Source organism: Diuraphis noxia, unplaced genomic scaffold, assembly GCF_037042655.1.
Source record: "Diuraphis noxia isolate RWA-SAM2 unplaced genomic scaffold, SU_Dnox_SAM2 contig0001, whole genome shotgun sequence".
NCBI classification, from domain to species: domain Eukaryota; kingdom Metazoa; phylum Arthropoda; class Insecta; order Hemiptera; family Aphididae; genus Diuraphis; species Diuraphis noxia.
The window spans coordinates 58,985,201-59,010,512 of NW_028301711.1; the positions used below are offsets into that span (position 1 = coordinate 58,985,201).

At 24.8% G+C, this 25,312-nt stretch overlaps 1 protein-coding gene across 1 annotated transcript; it reads left to right on the plus strand.

Annotated features, from left to right (window-relative positions):
- The first annotated feature begins 6,183 nt into the window (after nucleotides 1-6,183).
- LOC107163855 (uncharacterized) lies at nucleotides 6,184-24,618 on the plus strand. The gene is made up of 4 exons (XM_015511456.2): nucleotides 6,184-6,330; nucleotides 15,511-15,641; nucleotides 23,652-23,863; nucleotides 24,487-24,618. Exons 1-4 carry the CDS (start codon nucleotides 6,321-6,323, stop codon nucleotides 24,572-24,574), a joined length of 441 nt encoding a protein of 146 aa, XP_015366942.2. The 5' UTR covers nucleotides 6,184-6,320; the 3' UTR covers nucleotides 24,575-24,618.
- Nucleotides 24,619-25,312: the final 694 nt, after the last annotated feature.

Here is a 25,312-nt window from a genome sequence, read left to right on the forward strand (position 1 = left end):
CATCAAATCTAATATATAATATATGTTTTATTTTTAAATTATTTAAATTATTTTTAAATTCCAGTTGAAAATGTTGATACCACACTAAACAGTAATTCAAATAGCATTCAAACTTCATTCAATTCAAAGAATCGCAATAGCAATTGTAATAATTATATTGATGAAAGAACAATAGGAGAATCATCAGGTATTTAATTTTTTTTTATGTATATATATTATATTATATGTATACAAACAAACTTAGTATAAATGGACGAAAAGTATTAGCATTGAGTATATATAGTTTATATTGTACAATATATACATATTAGCTATATGAAGTGTATTTTTTGAACATTTTTATTTTAAATAGACTTATAATTTTTGAAAAATAAAATGTATATTCAATAGAAACAAGTAATCATCATTATAAATGTTATACATTACCTACTTGTATTTTAGAAAAAAATAAATACATAATGAAGTAACATGTAATTAAAAAAATTACATAATTATTATTGTACTTTTATTACTTATTTATTTTTTCAGAGATTTCAAAGCAAGTATTAAAACAGCTTGTAACATTAAACGCACGTGCTAAAGAAAATGCTGAATACCTACACATTGTTAAACATTAATGATATTCAAGAAAAAATAAACAAAATGTCAAATTCAAATTTATCTTCAGCTTGTAATATTATAACTGACAATAACAAACAAATAGCAGAACTGTTTTCAAAATTTCCAGTTTCAAATCAAGATCAACTAAATGAAATGACAGATGAAATTAAAAATGTTGATATTGAACGATTGGTTAGTATAATGAATTATTATTCAAAATATAATATAATATATTTTTATTACTGCAAATAATTAGTTGTATATTTTACGCATATATATTCAAGCCCCCCTTCACCTTTCACTTAAGATTATTCAGCAAATATTCCTTTTGAGACTTTTTATGTTTCTAAATCTTAATATTAATAATTAGAGTTATATAACTATTTGTGTACTAAGGATAATACATCGATGGTAATGGGTTAAATGGCTATGGGGCTTAGATAATTTGAAAATGTTGTTAATTGTTATTGATTTATTAATATAAATTATAAATAATTGTTATCCCTAGTATAAACATTTAAATAACTCAGAAACTAGGTACTCATTAGAATTTTGATTTAGATACATCCAAATTTTCAAGAAGATCTTTGACTAATAATAATTTTCAGTAAAAAAATGGTTCTCATTTAAAAAATAGAAGTTTGTATTGCCACAGTACACTCCTTATGTAGTATACATACAAAATATTAAACATTTTAAATGTGTTCTTTAAGCATACTAAAATATTTTTTAATCAGAATGTATTATTAATTAAATGTTCTATTAAAAGGAAAAATGAAGGTCAGTATATGCTTGAAAAATTACCCTGTATATATTAGAGTGTATGTTACAAGAATGAATGCCTTAATTATTATATAAACAATGGTTAATGTAAATGTTATGATAAATTGTTATTAATTAGAGGTGCCTAAAACCTACTATATTATGGTTATTATTATTTTAGGTACATATGTTTGCTTTAATTGGGGGTTCAGATTATAAGGAACTTCTAGACGAATATTAAAGAAACTCATTTCTGACGAACTTGCTGCTGTGTATAGTTTTACAGGACATAAAGGAAGAGGATTAAAAATGGCCTTTAACAGAACATTTCTTTCAACATTATTGAGTAGTAATTATTAATTCAAAATTATTTTTTATATATATTTATAATCAAGTACCTATTTATTCTTGATAACAATTTTAACTTAACAATATAGTTAGTACTTGATAGTAACCAAACAAAAATAATCTTAATTTTTTTTTTAAACCTAAGTACCTATATTATAATACTAGTGCTTTACTTACCTACAAATAACAGATTTTTAAAAGAATATTATTATGAAAAAAATGTATTATGTATGTAATTATTCTGAAAAGTGTTTATTCTGGAATAATAATTTTTATTAATTAATTGCTTGATATGCATAATGTATAATCATTATAATTATGTTTATTTTTTTTAGAAGCAGTTCAAGAAAAGTTTGTTGAAACAACAAACAAGCAAATTGAATGTACTGCAAGTATTTGGCTAACTAAAGCTAGTGAGCGGTTAAAAAATAAAAGTACATGATTTTGTTTTTTGATATAATTACCTATGTTATAACGTATTATATAGTAAGATAAACTATATTGTATAATATATAACAGCAATACCTAAAATACCAGTGTGTTCAATTTATTTTAAACTTTTATTAAAACATGATTTTGATTGTTTTTTTTTAATAATATTATGTTATAATGTATTATATATATAATAAGTTAAACTATGTATAATACATAAGTGTAATAAAATACAAGTGTTCAATTTATTTTTTTTGAGACATGTTAAATTATATCATAATATCATCTATTTTTTAAAAATATTTTTCAATACTTCAATAGCAATAATTGTCATGTGAAATCAAAATCTGCAATATAGTGATGAAAAGAGACTATATATAAATATATACCTAATTGTTTATAGTATAATACTAGCTGTAGTATGTGTATATACTATATATAAATAATAATATGTATCATCTAAAACTTATAAGTATATACATGGGTTATTCCTATATAATATGATTACTATATATTGCATATATATATTTTTTTGGGGGAGGGGGGTATAAAATTTCTAAATATACCATGATTAATACTAGAATAAATAAATGAATATTCATTGAATGTGAAATACATATTATATCTTGAAAATCATTTTATGATTTAAGTATTCATGTAGAATAATCATCTAATATTATATTTGGAATATTCATATCATAATAAAAATCGGTGCACGAGGATGTCAATTGAATTATCAGAGAGTTTATTTAGAATATTACAGAATACACTATGATTAATACGATTAATCGACGAACATATTAAAAGAATATTCTTATAATCCATTAGTGCTATTTGGGTACGACTTATACTTTTTGAATAATAACAAATATTTAAAATCGTTTGTGGATAAATCGTTATCGTTACGCTATTTCGAAAAAATTTAAAATTCAAACGCACTTAAAATTTTTCCTATAATGATGCTTCGAGTTTTCTCTATAGCTACTTGAAGAAAAACTTATGGAAAACTTAGTGTTGTATTTTTAATTCTTAGTTATAAACAACAAATTTTATGATTTTTCAACTTCAAAATTAATTGCAAATTTTTGCGTTTTCGACAGATTTCGTAAAAATTTGAAATATAAACGCTTATAAAAAAAATTGTTACATACGATTTTTAATTTTTTTTAGCTACAATAAGAACAACTCATAAGGAATCTTGTATTAAATTTTCAAGTTTTTTTGGTCGTTCAACATTTTTTTACCAGCTCTTAAATAAAAAATTCTAAAAAAAAACTGAAAATTTCAGTGGTCTATAAATAACTCAAGAAAAGTCGAAAATTTTTGAAAATTAAACTGTATATAGATATCACTAACAAAAACATTTGGCGAAAATTTCAAGTATTCATAGTGATTAGTTTTTGAATTATAACTATATAAAAAAAATCCATTTAGTCGAAAAGGAACTGGTTTTGCGTAAAATTTCCCGGTTTTCTGTCATTTTTTTTTTCTCGATTTTTTTGAAAACTGTTGGAAAATGTTTACTTTTGGCCTGTATAATGCACCAAGGATATTCACTTTTACATCGGAAACCACCCCCAATGTTTGAAATCGAAGCATTATTTCGACTAGTTATGCTGTACAGTGTATACAGACACAAAAAAAAAACAAAAAAAAAAACACACACATCATTGTAAAATCAATACATTCATCACTTCGTTCAGAATCTAAAATACAAAAAATTATCATAAAATATTTTTATGTTGTAGTTTTAAATTATGTGCGATTCCAATTATTAAGTACTCATTTAGATCACGTTCATCATATGTAGACACAATATTTTCTATACGTCTAAATTTCGCTATTTTATTGTTATATGTTTTCGACTAATATTTTTCGTTATCGGTGTAAAATCCAAATGATTCATCGATAAACTAATATAAATAAACTAAATTTAATAAATTAATGTCTAATGTCGTGCTAAATATCTGTATAGTTTGTTTATAGATTTTCCTTTGAGGGGTGGGAGAGTAACTGAAATTTAATTTTAAGCAACACCTGAAAAAGTTGGCATAGTCGCCACTGGAGATTTCTAAAAATGCATAAATAAAATGGTAATATTGTAATATATTGTCTATAATAATAATTTTAATACCTGGCTAAACAGATACCCATCAAATTAACATACATTATTAATTATTATGCATTCTTTTTCGTAAATTTAAGTAATTACATTTCTATATTATATTCTTAATGGAGAAGTGAAATACAGTTTTTACAATGATGTGTGTTTTTTATTTTTTTATGTCCGTGTACACAATCAAAAGTTGAAATAATGCTTCGATTTTCAACTTGAGTATCTAACTATTTAAGTAAAAAAATAAAAATTTTCCGTTTCCAATTTTTAATTTTTTTTTCTAAAAAGGTCTATAAAATGTTATTTATGTTGGGTCAAAATGCTTGAAAAGGCTTCTTACACATTGTTACAATATCTACAGAAGCGTTTAAGGGCCAACAATATGTTTTTTTTACCCTCAATACTATGAATTATCACAACTCGTTATTACGGATTGAATAACTTGTAATAACGGATTCGATAATAAGAGCCATCTATAAATATACTATATACTATGTTTTTTTGTGATTATTAAACGGTCTTATTTATTCTCCAGAAATTGGAATTATTACTCTGATTGATTTTAATACACAAACTCACGGATTATTGATTAAGATAATCCAATTTATTTCATGTTTCCCTTGGTAAAAACAATTATACTTCCACCTTGTTTTGGCGATTTTATAACGGATCATGTTGATTTTTTGCTACATCGCGTTATGTGTTTAGACAGAAAATGTTTATATTAGGTACCTTAGATTTACTTGTTTAAATTATTATTATTGAATTATTTAGTCACCTCTTGGTTCTATTGCTACGATTTATTGTTAATTTAATAATCTATCATATAATTTATCCTTTATTTTGCTGTTTATTAATTATTAATTTTTATCTATACATACACAATATACATAATATATAATATGTAAATAAAACCGGTATGCAAAGTCAAAACGGAAAACATAATTTATCAAAAACATTATTTCAATTGAAATCAACACAATTACTAATTAGTATACAAAACCGGTATGCGAAGTAATAATTGAAACCACATTTTTTAAAACCGATATTTCAAATCAATAATCGAAATCGGAAAAAGTAAATACCACTAACCGAAATCTAAATTGAAATCCAAAAAAAATGTTTTCGGTTTCAAGCCCTGAAAAAAACTGCTCTCGTGTCGTCATTATGCACATAATATTATGAGTTTGTTAATTTTGATTGAGTGAAAATGGAATTTATTTTTTTGCTTACTTATTTGCAATGGATAAAGTATACATTATTGCAACACCATCATATATATTCCATTATAATGTTATCCGTTATGTTAGTGAATATAATATATTATTATTATTATATTTTTTCATATAGTATCGATTATTACGCATCATACTGTATGATTCATACAATAACACAATGCATGTGTATTGTTGTAATAACCGCGTATACCGGTGATGGTATTACGATAAAAACGCTGATCTACTAAGAATAAGTACCTACTTGCAAATCGCAATATTATCATTATAACGGTGTTGTGTCTTGTGTGCTATATATGCCTGTTAGTACTTACTCATGTAAGAATGTGACGATTGATTTACACGAACTGCGGAAAGAGGTAGCTATAATATGCCTATTGCAGGTTAAGAAAAAAAAATCATTGGAACGCAATTTTTTTTTACCTACTACTTATATTATATAGATTAAACGCTTTTCATATGCCGTATTATCATTCTGCCTATTCGAACACGGCTCGGAATACAGATGATGGTATTATAATCTCATCTTCAACCTAATTACAGAGAAAAATAACTGGACATATATTATGCTCACATTTACATTTTATAATAATTATGGTGACGCAAAAATATCGCACCACTTGCGGTTTTCTTTGTTTTTTTTAAACAAGACCCGATGAGACCGCAGTCTTTAATAATGCATCGGTAAAATCGTTTTAGATACTAGTAGTTCGTTATCATAAGAACACCGCAGTTTTCTAAAATTAAAAATATTATATTTATACGTTTGGAACATTTGGCCGATTCAATTATTCAAATATTCAGTGACATCGATTGAAAAAAACAACATGTTTATAGGTATTATTGTGAACTTTAAAAAATATTTATTTTATTATTAAGTAGGTATCTACTATATCAAATAAAAATAGGATTGCATGTGACAGTCGTCGTTCTAGTAATATTATTGTTTACAATATTATTATCTTTACTTTATTTGTAATAGTATAATTTTATTTATTTACGAAGTTATATTATATTATATTGATTGATATAGAGCAGATTGACGTATTAAACGACTTTTTTTATAATTTACTTTTTGATACATAGTCGTAAGTGTCTTAATTATATTTTATATATAGGTATTGATTAATTTTATACTTAACATCAATATCATTTTTTTTCGGAGTCAAATTAACACAAACAATATACAATAATAATAATAATAATCTTTACGTATGAAATTAAATTTCGATCAGATATACAATTTTAATAATACTCTATAATACCTACTCAGTGTAATGTAAATATTTTATAAATATTAAACATATATAGTAAATTGTTTTAAATAAAACATATGATGATACCAGTACTTACTGACTATTAACTGTGTACCTATATATATTTTATATTAGGTACCTTATTATACCTAGTCAGTAGGTATTACGGTATTTTTAGGCTTTTATCAAAATTTATTGTTGTGATGAAATCAATATAAATATTAGTATATTAATATTGTTAATTTCTATCATGAGTGTAAAATTCACCGTATTTTAAGGTCTTATGATTTTCAAAATCATGGAGAAATGCCAAAAACAAATTAAGGAATTTAAATTAAAAAAAAAACAATTTTCGAAAAAATCGATTTTTTTGTGGTGTTATAGATAGTAAGTACATACTCTAAAAAAAATATTTGTAGATACATTTAATTTTCACTAAATACCGATGTTATCATTTTCTATAAACTATAAAATATGCTTTTTGAGATATTTATAGGCGTAAACAAACATATATAATTTTTATTAGTTTTTTTTTAATATTATTATGAATAAAAAATATAAATATAGAAAATTAAAAAAAAAAAAGTTACACGCTAAAAATTCATGAAAATATTTCTAGTGATTATTATAAAATATTACTTTAATCACAATAATATAAAATAGGTATTACTACTTGGTTTTATTAAGCTAACAGGCCATCTTCGTATACACAGCAATTTTATATTACATTGAATTAAAATTTAATAAATCCATTAGACACCTATATAGTACAGCCAAGTGTTAGCTACTTACTTTTTTTTAAACAGTACCTATTGGCTATTTTATACTGACGTACCTATAAATACAGCTACCGCGATTAAGCAACGCAATACCGCAGGCAAGCGTCTCTTATTATTTGAAATAACCATATTTAGCACATGAATTATTTAATCAATAATTTCGGATATCATATTGTATTAATATAGTTTATACACCAGTGCACAACTTATTATTATAATAAATACAATAAAAAAAATAGTTAGATTTTAACATGCACCTATTTCAAAATGTTCATATAAAATAATTTAAAAATGATTTATATTTTTTGAAATTATAATGTTTCTAACATAAACTAGATTGTAAGTTACTTAACGAGAATATTGATATTTAAAAAAATTGTAAAAAATCAGCCACTTGAATTAAATAAATGTTTTTACCATATACATTTTTCTGAAAATCAGATTTACAAATTGGCTATTTTGGATATTTTGGAAATTTTTTTTATCAATTTTTAAGTTTTTTATTTTCAGTATTAAAAATAAAAAATAAAAAATGTAGCGCAATTGTCTATGAATTATATTTAAAAGAAATTTTTTTTAAATAGTAATTAGAACAAAAATTATTTCATTTGTCAGATCTCAGTGGGACACCCTGTATATAATATTATTATAACAACTATTATAATGGTTAAATATTTGTTTGTGTCTACAAATTGAATTTTGAAATGATTTTACTGAAAGTTTTGATATTGAATTTTTAATTTTTAATTTTATACAAGGTTCCTAATGAAAAAATTTAATGGCAGTTAAGATATTAAAGATCCATGGACTTCAATTTAAATTTTTGAAAAATGTATCAAAATCTCGAAAATTTTAAAAATTATTTCGTAGTTAAAAAATTATTAAAGTTCAGTTTTCATACCTAAAAATTGAAAATTTAAAAACAAATATTTTTATACATAGTTCGTAATTTATTGTGTTACTAACAAATCTAAAAACATATACAAACACAGCTTTTTACACACATTTTAAGGTAAAATGTATGAAAAAAATTACAGATAATTTAAAAATAGAGTAGGTATATTACTATATTGTATTAAGACAATGACTTTTTCAACAGCAATTTTTATCAAAAATGTATTTAACCTAGTGTAATATTAGTGCCTAATCGCCCTAATAGTAAAACAAGTAATTTTAGCCACATTTATATAATAGAATATTGAATAAACCTACTTAGGAATAATATAGGATAATTTTGCTCAAAATTGTCTATCGTATACAAAGATTTAAGATCATAAAATTTTCAATAATTTAAATATTCAAATTTAACACATCTGGCATCTGCTACAGTGAAGACTTATCTAGACACTTAATGAACTGCAGGTGTAAAGCAGAGCGTTATCCATTTGCTCACCTTTTTAAATTAATTCTATGTTAATAAATATTTCAAGGGTAAAAACGTTTATTTAAATCGACTAGTTTTTTTTTTAAATATTAAGATTTTTTTGCTTTAAATTAATTTGAATCACAACACTTTTTCAAAATTATTTTTTAGGTAATTTGTTTACATAAGTAAATTTTAAATTATTTGTTATCCATATATCCGTATTACTTATATAGTTATATTATTTATAGTTAATAGAGATACGTTACGACTGTTACGAGAAAAGCACTTTTATGATAATAAAACAAACGCGTTCAGGGATTTATTTTTCTTATTGGTGCATTTTTTAATGTGAAATAATTCTTTTTCGGTAAATCGTAAATGCACAATTTATAATAGTAATAATAATAGTATACACTTTTATGTCGTTTTATGTAACAAACAATATATAATGACATTTTTTTTGCCAATATTTGATAGATATTAAGTATCTACTATGTTCAGTGATACGTTACTCGGTTGCAAGATGGGGATGTCTCACAAATATTATTCAATTCACAAAAATATTTATTCATAGGTACCTATTACTTTTATAAAATTAAACAAATTAACTTCAAATTATTTTAATAAAAATAACTTGCATGTATCACATTCAATATTTAAGGAAAAATGAATATAATAATTTTACAAATTGGAAAATAACAAAAATAAAAACACTTGAATAAATAAAATGTCTATTATGATTAAAACAATATTAAAATAAAATAAATATAATATATAAATTATTTATAGACATCAACTTATTTTTATCAATTGGATGCATATTGTACTTTAAGAGGACGATAGCGCATTTTTTTTTTTTTTTATTAGACCCACGCGCAAAAGAGCAAATTTTACGTCCACAACAATAATTATAGAATCATAATAATTTTTAAAATTAAAGTGAAATGACCTGTCTCTTATAAAATGTGAAAGTAAGATTATTATCTAAGGTTGTTATATTTCAATTTTAAAATGAGTTATGAGTATTTTAAAATTGTAAATTGGTTGCTGGTTTTAAGATACTCATAACTTGCTGTAAAATTAAAATATAATAAAAAGCCTATCAGATGCTCTAGATCATAATCTTACTTTTAAATTTCATAAGATTTATATCATACAATTTTATGCTGTATTTATTAAATGAATTCATCTAAAATTCAACTGGCTTAAAAATTGTTTGAAAAATTGCTATTTTCAAATTTATAATTTTCTTCAATTAAAAAAAAAAATGAAAGCGATTTTTAAATTTTTTTAACGAGACCTTATTAAAAGCTTGGCTATATTAGTCATATATTATATTAAAAAAACTGCAATACAATATTTGCTTTACATTTCGAATTAGAGCTAATATGATTTTCTAATTAATTGACATATTTATACTAGTTGCAGTATTATAAAAAAAATAGTAAATTACAAAATAACAAATAATTACTGGTTTAAACTATGTGCGGGAACTATCATACAAATTTTTACCAGTTACTTAATTACCAATTTAAAAAATACATTTTTAACTACCTATATTAATTTTAATACAATATTATGGAAATAAGTAATATCGTTTCTAAATTATTATTTATTCGATTCAAATAATATTTTCTGTAAATTAAATATAATATTAATGTTATAGACACATAAAAAAAATGATCGTATTATATATTAAACAATTCTTTGACAAAATTAAAAATATTTAATAATAATTTTTTTATATACCTACTTCATACGCTTAAATTATATTTATTATTAAATTATTATTAATATATTGTTTGCATTTGAAAAAATGGTGGATACGTGAAAGTCGGGTGCCTCAGAACTTTACTATTTCACCAATTTATAATGCCTTAAGTACCGACAGTACCGTATAATTAGTAATATGGATTTTACGTAAAACTTTTTTTTCTGCAAATTTACTGAGTAATTTTACCAAATATACGGTAGAATTGGTAAATTTTTATTAATACATTTATTACCTATTAAATTTTTTCACAATATTATGTATAAAGAAGGTAAGATAAATATAAAATAAAGCATTAGTATTTAATATCTTTAATAAAAATAAAAACAGATAATTATTAACTATGGTAAAATGTAAATCTAAAATAATTTCAATCGATGCAATGGTTATTGAAATGCGACGGTATCACAATAATAATTCGTATCACATATCGGTTATTATCAATTTATTAAAATTTTGATTTGTATTATAATCCTAATTTGATAAAAAATACTAAAACATACAAATAAAGTGGTCACTCAACTGTTTAAACGGTAAAAAATGTAAATCGTAATTTTCTTTTGTAAATTTACTTTACCGGTAAAATTTTACATGGTAAATTTACGAGACTCACATCACTAAGTACTAAGTAGGTTATTTGTGGGACGAACATGAGTTTTATTTTAATTATCTGCTATCAAATGGCCGAGGAACTCAAGTATCCAGTTTTAAAATTATTATTACCAGTTCAAGGCATAAGTACCTATTAGAATGTCAGGTTAGGTACTGCATGTGTACCAAACAATGTGTGAACAATTTTCAACTACAAATAATAGCGATTTATCAAGCGGATATTTTGTTGTTCTGTGTAGGTGTATAAAGTAATAGGTAATAATATGATACCTATTGAAATTGCATATGCTGACATTAATTTTTATACCATAAATCATAATATTATACATGTTATTATAAATTGCATCTTCAACGAAATCAAATAAATGGAAGTACTTACTACTTATTACATTAGAACAATTAATTTAAATTTAATAACCGATAAAAATAAATACTCGTATATATGAATATATTTATCATTTTATACCAATTAATTGTTTGAAACATATCGGATGACAATTGATAGATAGGTATATTGCAATTTATCCGACATTCTTTAAACAGTTAGTTCGTCCTTAATGCTATTATTGAAAAAGTGTACAAACTAGATTTTGTGTAAGAGCGGGGGAGACTTATTACAGGTAGGTATTTCGATTTTTTTAATTTTTTAATTATGCGATATAAAATTAATTTATTGCATTTCTTAGTTATTAATAATTATATTATTATTTATTACACATTTACACATTATCATATACGATATATGATCCCTAACATTAAAATATTACTGTATAAGACATTAAAAAGTGACGACTAACGACTAAGGATTATAAAACACAAATGCAATGTATTTACAAACACATTAAACGTCCTCAATTACAAAATCCTGGTGAAAAATAGCGTTATCTATATTAGTGATAGGTAGTCGTTAGTTAGAGCTAAGATTTGTATGTATTTGTTAACAAATTGTAATCAATCGTACTCTATGCCAATAAGCACAAAATATTTTAGGTACGTAAAAGTATGATTCTACTTTAATTTAACTAATAAAAACTACTTTAATCATATTTTTTTTTTTATAACTGCACTGTTTGTACCGCATACATATTAGTCAATTTTTTATGCATACACACACACACACACACACACAGATATATATATATATTTAAACAACATTTTTTTTAGTACACGTTAATCCGAGGCTTGCAATTAATATATAGTATATATTATTATTATTCATAATTTATCAGCAAATATAACCGAATGTTATCATTTTGATTAATTGCATTTTTCTACTGCACATACATATTATAGTCCTAACAGTTCAGTATACTGACCTGCAAAAATCTGTGACATTTAGATTTTAATAATTATATATTTATATTATATTATTTCACCATTATAATGCTGTTTTGCAGTTTTATTTTTATTTTTTGCCTCGTGCAGGACATTAGGTGAATATCGTTATTATTATTATTTGTATTTTAATAATTTTGTATTTCGAATGAGTATGATAATACTTAGTACTTTTAAATTAGGAACGCAAAAAGTTTTTTTTATCAAAATGGTATGTACAATTATTATAGGCTTCTACACATGTTTTATTCAAATTGCAAGATGTTCCCAAGCCTTAGCATTATAATTAAAAATGTTAAGTTAAGTTAATTCTAACTTTTTAACTTAATTATTTTAAATAAATTTTCATTAATTTAATTTTTAATTCAACTTATTATCATTAATGTAAACTTAATAAATAATGAATTTGCTAAAAAAAAAAAAATGCTTTTAATCAAATTCAAGTTAGTTAACTTATAAATAAAATACAATTATTATTGATAATGCATATTACATAACCATTTCCTAGAATAAAAAACAAGAATAAATTATAGTGAAATTTATTTCTTGTTCCATTAAACAGAATTCTTCAAGAAAAATTAATTAGGTAAATACATTTAGGTGTAGCAATAGCCATATGCCCATATATAGGTATATATTATATTTAATATTATAAAATATAGGTAAATATATTATATATATAAAGATATACCATATCATACTGCGGCATACAGAATACAGATATATATATCATTATAATAACAATAATAATACTAATAAGTATGGCAGAGGACTTGAAGCATTTGCATATTTGTTTTACAGTCACAAAAATAGCAGAGTACGATACAAATACATTTCATGCTTTCAAAAAGCTATAGTTTTAAAATTTTATTGTGTATATAAATGCATATTTTGCGTTTTTTTGGTTTTAAAGGCATATTTTACACTTTTATATACTATTTTATACTTTTGTGACATATTTAACTTAAATTGATTTTTTCCACTGAGACATTTTTATTCCAAACAATACATTCAAAATTTTTGGATAAAAATTTATTTATTTTCAATTTTTGTCGTATAATATGTTTTTGACTATCCACGGGCACCTATTTTTCGTAGAAGCGATAGCGATCTAACGTCGTACACTATACCTATGGCATCACCACCACAGCTTTGTGCGCTCCACGCGGGCTTTTATTAGATTAGGATTAAATTATAAAACGTTTCCAGACATGACAATAATCAATATTTTAGTATTTAGTCTCAGTCAGTTCTGCGGAATGTACATTCGTGTTAAAAAAATTTAAGTGCATATTTCAAGTACATACCTATTATGGGGTTTTTAAGTGCATAAATGCTTGCATATTTAGAGCTTTTTTAGAGCTTCAAGTCCTCTGCCCTACTAATAAGTAGGTACGTAATATAATATTAAATTATTATATTGATGTAGATAAGTACAAATCACAAATGTAAAATTTTCAAGAACATATTATTATAAAATGGTTTCGACTAAATAAGTTATTTTTAAATTAAAACTAATTGGGTTATGCTCATATACCTGCATTTTGTATGTTTTTGGTCCCTGCTATACAATTATATTTATCAGTACCTAATAATTTAATTCTATAAATTTATATATAAAAAAGCTATTGGCTATTCCTATTTTCTATGTTCAATAATATTTATGATTTTTATTATTTAAAACCATGTTACAATATAGATGTTTAAAAAAAAATAATAAGGTTAACTTGAGTTAACAAGTTAATTGAAAATGTTCATATAACTTTTAACTGAATTGAGTTTAAAAAAATTTAGGTTAACTGTTATTTTTAAACTTTTTTAAATGTTTTCCATCAACTTAACCCAGTTAAAAATTATCGTTAACTTGTCAAGGCTTGGATGTTCCTAATTCAAATTACAAAATTCAAATGATTAGTTCTAAGTTAATAAAATATTTATATTAAGGATAATATTCCTTAAAAATATTTTTAAAAAAAAGTAATAATAATAATACATCATTTATTATTTTTACACATCACAAATGTTGATAGAGCAACATAAATTTCTAAAATTATCAAATAATTACTATATAATTACTATAATCAGTGGTTGACTTGGAAATAAAGTAGTAGAGATACTCTAGCTACTTTTAAAATGTAGCGTCCCTAGCATTTTAATAAAACTTACATAATCATGGCGATGGGGGGTTAAAAGTTTACATAAAAATCCGCCCTACGCGTTCCCTTTTAAAAAAGAAGTAGGGGTACGCTAGCGTATCCAAAAAATTAGTTGGGGTACTCAGTCCCCCCGCGTCCCCCCAAGTCAACCACTGAGTATAATTATATTACCTTCATGACTTTATAATTTACAAACCCGTTATCATCATATGATACTATGGTGCTATTAGTACACAAATTTAAATAACTCAAAAACTGCTTGTTCGAATTTTGATTTGATAGGTAATTCAATATTTTAAAAAAAATTACCCGCTATATAATTTGTAGTAGAAAAGTATGTTCTTAATTGAAAAATGTAAGTTGGTATTATCAAGTAGTGCGAAAAAACATCAACAATTTTAAAGTAGTGTCTCTTTTAAGATATCAAAAACTAGATAATATGGAATAACTACATTATCGAAAAAAAAGAACAAGCATGCTTGGGAATCATTCTATATATAATGCCACAATAATTGTACTAAAACGACTTCATTCGATATTATTATAATTTATAACGAATGCGTTTAAGTAACATCTATAGGTATAACCTATTTTATAAAAACAATACATATATTTAGTTCACTTCACACGTATATTCTTAAGTATTTTACGATACTAAATTAGTTACGCTGTTGATAATTATACACTATATAGTTATTTATTTTATAAACTCATTTCTCATTGTGATATTTACGTTGTTTAGGGGAAAACATTAAGAAAAAAATCATAGAATCGCCATGCAACTGTGGCGTTCACATGACGTGCCTCGAACAAAGGCAATCCAAAACAAAATATTATTTTTTCAAGATGATTGATCATTTAACAACATTCGAGGTAAACTGTAACATATTACAATATAGATAATATATGAACCAAGAAAAAACATCGAATATGTTATCATAATATTAGTTTGCCCCTTTATTTATTTTTAATGTATGATACATTGATACCAATAATAGAGTAAAATAAACGCGCGCGCGCCTATGTGTGTGTGTGTGTTAGCAGTAAAATAAGTTTGGAGGATCTATCCCCTCATACCTCTTTAGTTACAACACTGGTTGAATTAAATTAAAACTTTTTGGAGGTATTCCATATAAATAAAAAACTATAACTTACTTAATATAGGTAAAAGGTAGTACCTATATATAATTATAGATATTAACTACTATTTTGTATATAGACAAATTGTTTCCGAATGTTTTTAATTCAATTCTTTTTATTATACAATTATTAATCATTATAGTTCATTACTTTAAAATTGTGTAATGGATTTCATTCCGTCTGTATTTTATCACGAAATAGACCTATTTTTTGCCAATTTTACCTCCATTCTAATCATTGGATAAAGTTTATGAAAACATATTTTCATTTGTCTTAAAATTTACCTGAAATCAACTTTTTGAAATAAAACCTTTAACTATTCTAAATAAGATTTTTAAGTAATGAGTATTAGGAATTTTAAAACTTTAATATTATGTAATAGAAACATAGGTATGTTAAAAGGTGTAAGAAAGTGGTTTTCAAGTTAAATTCACAACGAATTCAAATAATGTTTCAGAAATGTTATTAGATAAATAGGTTGATATATGAATATATATTATGATAGTCAAAAGATTTACTTTTGACTTTTTAAAAAATAAAATGATTTAGTATGGTGGTATCGACTTTTGACATTATTTCTATTTTCTTCTATGTTTTACTACATTCACTGATACTAACGTGCGCACACATTTGCTCGACCCGCATGCATGCAGGGTTGGGCGAGACACTCAAAAAGGAGAATTGAGATACTAGATACAAGATACTTTGCTTTGGAGTATCGCGATACAAGATACTATAGATACTTGGCTTTGGAGTATCGCGATATTAGATACTTGGCTTTGGAGTATCGCGACATTAGATACTCGATACCTACTTGGGTTTGGAATATCGCGATACAGATACTCGATACATTTTAATAAAATTAGTCACTGGATTTTTAAAAATTATGGGGATGAGCACTTCATTAAGTAATTAGAATGACAAATAAAATAATAAAAACTGACACTTATTCAGTAATAATAATACATTACTACATTAGTAATAAAACAAAATAAAACAAATCAATCGTGTTCATTACCTACTTTATCGTGAAAGGTACACTATAACGTAGTGACTATTAAGTACACCATTATACAAAATTATGATACCTAATAAGGTACAGACGTAAAGTCCTATTCAATGTGCGTGTGTCACAGATGCATACAATATACATCACACATATAACTATATTTTATGATTTATCGGTACTGGGTTGAAAAATTATTTCTAAAAACCTACAATATTAAATAAAAATATGAATTTCTGGATCATTAATTATAATTATTATTATTATTTCTTATTAATTATTAATTTGATAATAAAACTAAAATTGTATTGTATCTTGTATCGCATCATAAAATATTTTATGAAATACTAGATACATTGACTAAAAATGTATCGCGATACAAGGTACTCGATAATTCACATAATTGGATCGAGATACAAGATACAATTGTATCTAAGATACGTATCTACGATACTTGTATCGAAGATTGCCCAGCCCTGCATGCATGGCCGTCATATGAAATTGCCTGCTTATATTAAACTCTTTAAAATGGTTGACATCCAGGGGCGTACTGAGAAGTGACCAGCCCACTATTCCAATTTCATTAGCGGCACACAAGGGAGTATTTAGGAAAATTGTTAAGTGCTTATATGGGCAATACGGTGGAGTACGATTGCGCGCGTTTTACCTTTTTTGGCATACGATTGCGCGCGGTGCCGTAATAACAAAGAACATGCTTTTGACTATTCAAAAGCGTACGATTGCACGAGTCTACCAATGCCATAGATCCGGTGGAAAGTATTGCTGTTGCGGAGCCACCACTGTAAATGTTGTTTTTATGTCTACGTTTGCAATAAGATAACATTAAAATAATTACTGCCTAAGTTTAAATATTATAATCATAATAATCATAATAAAATAATAAAACAATTAGGTATAATATAAAAAATTGAGTATTTTAATTTTTATAACTTAAATCTAAATTATTAAGTGTATAAGTCAATAATATAATTGATTATTACAAAAAAAAAATTATGCCATACATAATAATTAAAAAATAAATTCTAAAAATATTGGAAAATCTAGTGTTCTTTATTTGCCTTGTTTTTTGGCACCTGTAATAAAAAAAAATATATATATATCTAATAAATGTATTGGAAATTGAAATGAAAATTTAATGTAGATGACCTACGTCGAAAATTCTCTTTTGAGGTTTCATTTTACCCCTGTCCAATTTATTTTTTTTGCTTCAATAGTACAGTTTCAATTTGTGAAGCAGTGATCGAAAAATGGATGGGTGCAACCAATTTTTTATTTATTTCTTGTAATTGTTCTTTTGAATTTATTTTTTTTAATGATTGCTCAATTTATTTTAATATTTCGTATCTTAAGTTGTGTATATCTAAAAAAAGAATCGGAAAATGTAATTAAATCACCATTTTTTAATTTAACTAATACTTGTTACCATCATCATTGTGTATTTGATTTTCCTTGTCTTTGCGTATTGTCTCCATTGGTTTATCATCATCTTTAAGTGTTGGTTCGTCGTCTTTACATGTCTTTACTGTATACTATATCTGCGTGTGCTTTTAGTTGTTGTTGTTTGTCTACATTTTCTGTCGTCTTCTTGGTTAAGGAGGGAGAAGTTAATATTATAATTATACTCGAACTATACACAATACACTAATTATACAATTATGCACTAGGTAGTAACAAAATAAATGGGCACCTGTAGTATTAACGTCCACATAATACAAGGTTGTAATAACAATAATAGCAAGACCATATTCGAGGTGACTGTCGATTGTAAATATGTAATAAAGATCATTGATATTAAAGATAAAGTTATTATATACGATACAGAAATTCCTAAACATGTAGGTACAATGTGTCCAATGTACATAGATAAAGTTCAATAAATTATTATTATTATTGTAGGACTTATATTAGAATACCTACTATGATTCTTGTATTAATCATTTAAAAAAAATATATTTAGATGAATATAATGATTTAAGTTATACAAATAACAATACTCAATTTTATTATGATTATTATAATATTTAAATTCAGGCGGTAATTATTTGAATGCTATCTTATCACAGACGTAGACGTAAAAACCATGGCTAAATCATGATAAAAACAACATTTACAGTGGTGGATCCGCAACAGTAATACTTGCCACCGGATCTATGGCATTTGTAGGCTCGTTACGATTGCGCGTGAAATTGGATGCGACGTTGCCAATTTATTATTAAAATTTAAAATAATAATTATTATTAAAAAAATTATAAAAAAATTTGTTATTTGTTGTATATGTTGTTATTGTATTTATTTCTAATAACATTATAAACGTGGCATCACGTGTCAATGAATCAGTCAAAAATAGTACAAAAAGTTACAAATAGTACAAATAGTTACAAAAAATAACAGATACTTTATATTCACACTTAGTCTACCTAAAAAGTTCGGATATTTACCATGCATCTATAATCTGTATATTTGGCAACTTTGCTTAGAAGCAAAAATAATTTAGCACGCGCAATCGTAAACCTAAAAAGGTACCGTTGGTAAGGACCGCGCGCAATCGTATTGCAGCCGGACAATATACAGTTTGTAATAAGATACATTCTATTTATACGTTGCTTTAGTTGATAAAAACACATATTATGGAGTAACTAGACCTTTAAGTTACGAGGGAGAGGGATGCAGTCTTAATACAGAATTACTATCAAATAGACATAATAATATAACACTATCGTCACTATTCATTTTTATGAATTAAACCTACGTACATAAATACGATATGTGACCAAATTTAACGTTTCTAAATTTTTTCAATGGGTATAAAAATAGATTTAAAAAGGTTCAATATAAATATAAATAAGTATTATGTACAAAACTAATCATAAATACCTACCCTTATTCATATATCATATTATCAAAAATCACCGATACTACGACAGAGGCTGTACTCCTTTCGCCCAAAAACGACCTTCCTCTTTTCGAACACGTCATCTTTTCGATCAAATATGATCAAATAGTTTCCCCTTTTCGCCTAAAAATAATTGCATTTTTTTTTGCCCAATTTTCATATTGGAAAGCACTGTCTCAAAATTTAATTATTATAATTAATTTAGTTTAGTCATTTGGCATAACTCGAGAGAGCACCACAAGGAGGCGGCATCTACTTTTTCTTCTTCTCCTATTCTCCAAAAATATATTTTGTGTTTGTGGATTAAATTATTATTATGTAATATAAAATGTATTTTTCAATAATTTTTATTACGTCGTTAAAAAAATGTTTTATAAAAAATATTTAATTGAAATTGAAATGTTTTGTATAGTTGAATGATAATATAGATTTAAGAAATTCATATACCGACTTATCTCTCCTCTAAGGTTCTGTTGTATTTTGTTTTCGTTTTTTAGCCATCGTTCTTTAACATTCCTATTTTTAAGAAAATGTTGTAAATAGATACTATTTAATTTAATATAGACATCAGTTTGGACTTCTTGTATAATAGCCAACCACGTACCAAATGGTGGATAAATACAATAAAAACTTTTGTTAAAGAATGCATGAAAGGACTCACATGCATCAGTTGTCCTGATTAATTCTGACGAGTTTACCTGCCAAAGCTGTGTGACAGTGCTTTCCAAAATTTTGAACATAAAAGGTGAGCAAAAACAATGCAATTATTTTCAGGCGAAAAAAGGAAACTATCTTATGGTATTTGGTCGAAAAGAGGAAGGTCATTTTTGAGCGAAAGGAGTTGCGCCCATGACAGTTCGAATCCGACTACTATTGGCAATCGACAAGCGTCGGTTGGTAGTGGTGTGAACGATCAACACAATAAAAACAATATTATAATTAAATATTAATGTTTTTATTGGAAATATTATTTATTGTTTCCAATAAATTAATTAGAACTTGATACTGATCACTGGATAAATATGGATCCTTCTCATCATGACCTTTTTTATAGTACAAGGTGCGGGCAAAACCCAGCGATTTATTTTAGAAATAATCAATATAGAGGATGTAACAAAAAGACATGAAAAATGAATAACATTTATTTTAATCAATATTTTTTATATATTTAATTTATTGACACTTTTGCTACATGTATAATACCTGTAAAATTTTTATTTTTATTTCACAATCACTGAAAATAAAAAAAGCGAGTAATTGGGTATCGCTCTGCTGTACATTAGGGGGTGGGGTGGACCTCTGACTAGGGTAGGTTAAATTTGAATGCAAGGATAGGTATCATTGAATACGAAAAACGATTCTGAACGGAGATGGTTTATCTGTCTTGGGTATATTATAGATTATTAAAAATTTTCAAATCTTAGATTTAAAAAGAAAATTTTTTATGAATTACTAGCTTAAACAACAATTTGCAAATTTTCATAATTTTTACGTATGTTGTCAAAATTAAAATTTAAATGCTTGTAAAAAAAAATTGTGACTATGTATTTCTTTTATTTTGCAACTGCTATTGTAAAAATATGTTAGAAGCCTTGTATTAAATTTTCAAATCTTAGAATTAAAAAGAAAAACTTTTATGAATTTCTATCTCAGATAATTTGAAAATTGTAGTAATTTTTACGTATTTAGTCAAAAATTAAACTTTAAATGCTTGTAAAAAAAAATGTGACTGCATTTCTTTTATTTTTTAACTGCTATTGTAAAAATATACTATGAGAATTGTATTAAATTCTCAAATCTTAGAATTAAAAAGAAAAACTTTTATGAATTTCTATCCAACATAATTTGAACATTGCCGTAATTTTTATGGTTTTAGTCAAAATTTGAACTGTAAATGCTTATAAAAAAAATTTGTGACTACATATTTCTTTTATTTTTCAACTGCTATTGTAAAAATATGTTAGGAGCCTTGTATTAAATTTTCAAATCTTAGATATAAAAGGAAAATACTTTAAGAATTTCTAGTTTAAAATCATTTGCGAATTTTCGTGATTTTAAGTATTTTGTCGAAATTCAAACTTTGAATGCTTTAAAACAAAAATTATGCATAATATATATTATATATTTCTTTTATTTTTCAACTGCTATTGTAAAAATATGATAGGAGCCTTGTATTAAATTTTCAAATCTTAGATTTAAAAAGAAAAACTTTTATGAATTTCTATCTAAGATAATTTGAACATTGCCGTAATTTTTACGTATTTAGTCGATAAATAATTTTCGATAAAAAATCGAAAATTTCAGTGGTCTATAAATAACTCAAAAAAGTAGAACATTTTTGAAAATTAAACTGTATATAGATATCACTAACAAAAACATTTGGTGAAAATTTCAAGTATTTAAAGTGATTAGTTTTTGAATTACAACCATATAAAAATATCGATCTGGTCGAAAACTGGTTTTGCGTAAAAATTCATCAGATTTACAGGTTGGATATTTTTAATTTTGATTAATTTTAATTAAAGTATTAAAAATAAAAAATGTTGTATTACCTACATATAATATAAATGAAGAAACGCAGGCTTATAGTAACACGATTTATTATACTTGAAACTTGAAACAAAAATCATTACATTATAGACCCATCACGTTCAGACGAGCGTTACTCACGACACGCGGCACTCGAGCAGAACTGTCTGGTAATCACTAATTACTAAAACCCACTCTACAGTGATCTCCCTTATCACAATATTTGCTAATATATATTGTATATGATAACACATATTATAATTTATAATATGTAGCGTAATCGTCAATACATTATATATGTATATGAAAACAATCTTTAAAATATATTGTTTAGACCTATAGTAATTTAATTTGTCAAGTTCTATTGGTTATTAGTAGGGATGAGAAGTTATAGGATTTGCATATTTTTTTTTATATCTCCTATTTATAGCTAGGTGAGCTAAAAATCTGTTCTATAACCTAATGAATTGAAATTTGGTATTTCAATTTTGCATATTTTTGCATTTATTGGTAGTTTTCTTAAAAGTTGCATATTGATGTTTTTTTTGTGCATAAAATGCATATTTATTAAAATTATTTATTATTTTATTGAATTTTATAAGTTTGTAGTCAATAACCAATAACGTTTAATAGTATATAAAAGTAAATTTAGGATTAGTATCATTTATTATTTTATGGAATTTTATAAGTTTGTAGTCAATAATCAATAACATTCTACATTTAACAAAAATATTCTTTCGGATAATCGTTGGAGATTGGATGTCGAAAATATTAAAAAACTTTGGTGGTTCAATGCAACAAATTTACAGTTTAGGTTAGGTTAGGTTAAAAATTGTATTTTTATTTTTTTAGATTAAATCACATATTTATACCTAGGTAGTATTAATTTTTTATCACTCAGTTAAAAATTATTTATATTTTAATAGAATCAAATTTAACGAAATATAATTTATATTAATTTATTGTAAACATGTTTTTTTATTTATAGAAAAAATTGCATACCTATTATAATATATTTTTTGCATATATCATAATTTTGCCTTGCATATTTTGTCTATTTTAGCTCCTATTAGTTCTCATCCCTAATCATGAATATTTATTAGTCTTACATTCAGATCATAATGTTACCTAATACCATTTACTATTTAGGTAAAACATAAATATTTTTAATATTACATATTATTATTTATTATGATAAACGTACACGGTATAACTATCTATTATTATTGCTTTTAATAATGGTATAACAAAGTATAATCATCATTAATCATCGAAAAAACATTTTTGTGCGTAGTGGTTGCCGGAAGGAAGAAAATGCCAAGATATTACAGTAATGTTATTCTCTATAACAATATGGTGTTCGATGCTCATAGCTTGTGGAGTGAAAGCAGCAGAATTTTTTTTTAAAACAGATGATAAAAATTCATTTTGCAATGGGCTAGTCATGTGCATTATTGGATTTTTAATGGCAGTCATATTGTGGTTATGGCTCATAATTTTGTCATCGTTAGTATATAAAAATAGCACATATTTGTTTTACCTTTATATATTATTATTGTCCGGATTTATATGTAAATGCATGCTTTTATGTCTTTTGTTTAAATTAATTATAACTAAAACTATGTATACAGCCATACTGCAGGTATAATATATATATGTGTAAATTCAAATACTAATATGTACTCACATATTTTTGTACATTTCTAAATAAATTCTTACAAGTAGGGTAGGTATGTTATAAAATTATTTATTTTTATTTTTATTTTATTAGCTGCTAGTAAATACTATTATACCTAAAATGTATAGGTACTGTAATTTATCTAAAAATGCAATGCTATAATTTTTCTTTGACTAATCATACTAAATGTATTGTTAAAATATAATTTTAAATTTACGAATTTTAAGTAAATGTTAGTATAATTGCATAACAACAGTTCATACTGCAGGAACAAATTTCATATCAATAAATATAATAAGACATTTTTCATACTTATGCATCTGTATGTGCACATTTTACGTGTTTTTTTGCATATAAATCCGAATGACCGGCTCTATAAACAGTATAAACTTATAAACAATGTACCACATATAACACCATAATTTACCTCAAAACGCATTTTTATTTACAGGATATGTAAACGCATGAACATGATGATAAGCATGAACAAGAACTATTTGAACGTAGCCGATGATATCAACACTGCATTTGTTGTCTAATAAGACTGCTTAATTTATGTTTAATAATATTAAAAATACTTGCTATACTTACTACTGTTTATTATTGTCTTATGATATTTTAAAATTTGCATTACCTATCATAAAATATAACGATAATAGAAATCATAAAAAAACAATTAATGATGATTATAATTATAAAAATTATGTATGAACTAATAACATATGAAAATAATTGATTCAATATTTACATAGTTAGTAATTGGTATGAAATTGAATTGTATATATTTAATAGGTACTATACTTATACATCACATATAATATACCTGAGGCTCTGAGTAGATGTTCCGTGCATACTGAGGAATGTTTAGAAGTTCTGTATCATTCAAAATGTTAAATATCTCTTCATTGTATGATATACGTACTTGTTCTTAATATTAAAATAATTCAATTGATATAACTATGAAAATGTTTTGTTCATATATTGATGTATCTGGATGAGAGCTGCATGAATACATTAATAATGAATAAAATAAAAGGCATAATACCTACGAAATATTCTGTCGGCTGACGGCGGTAGTTGCTAGGTAGGTATATAATATACACCAGCTGTAACAAGTGGAAGTAAGGCGTATTTGATACTAAATACTTATAGAGAAAAATGTTGTCCTTAGTAAATTTAAATAATATTAAAATAATTATTTGGGCCCAATGGAATTGCAAATCAATAAATCTGGTGTGACTAAAAATTAGGCTTATAATGTATTATATTCTTCTTGT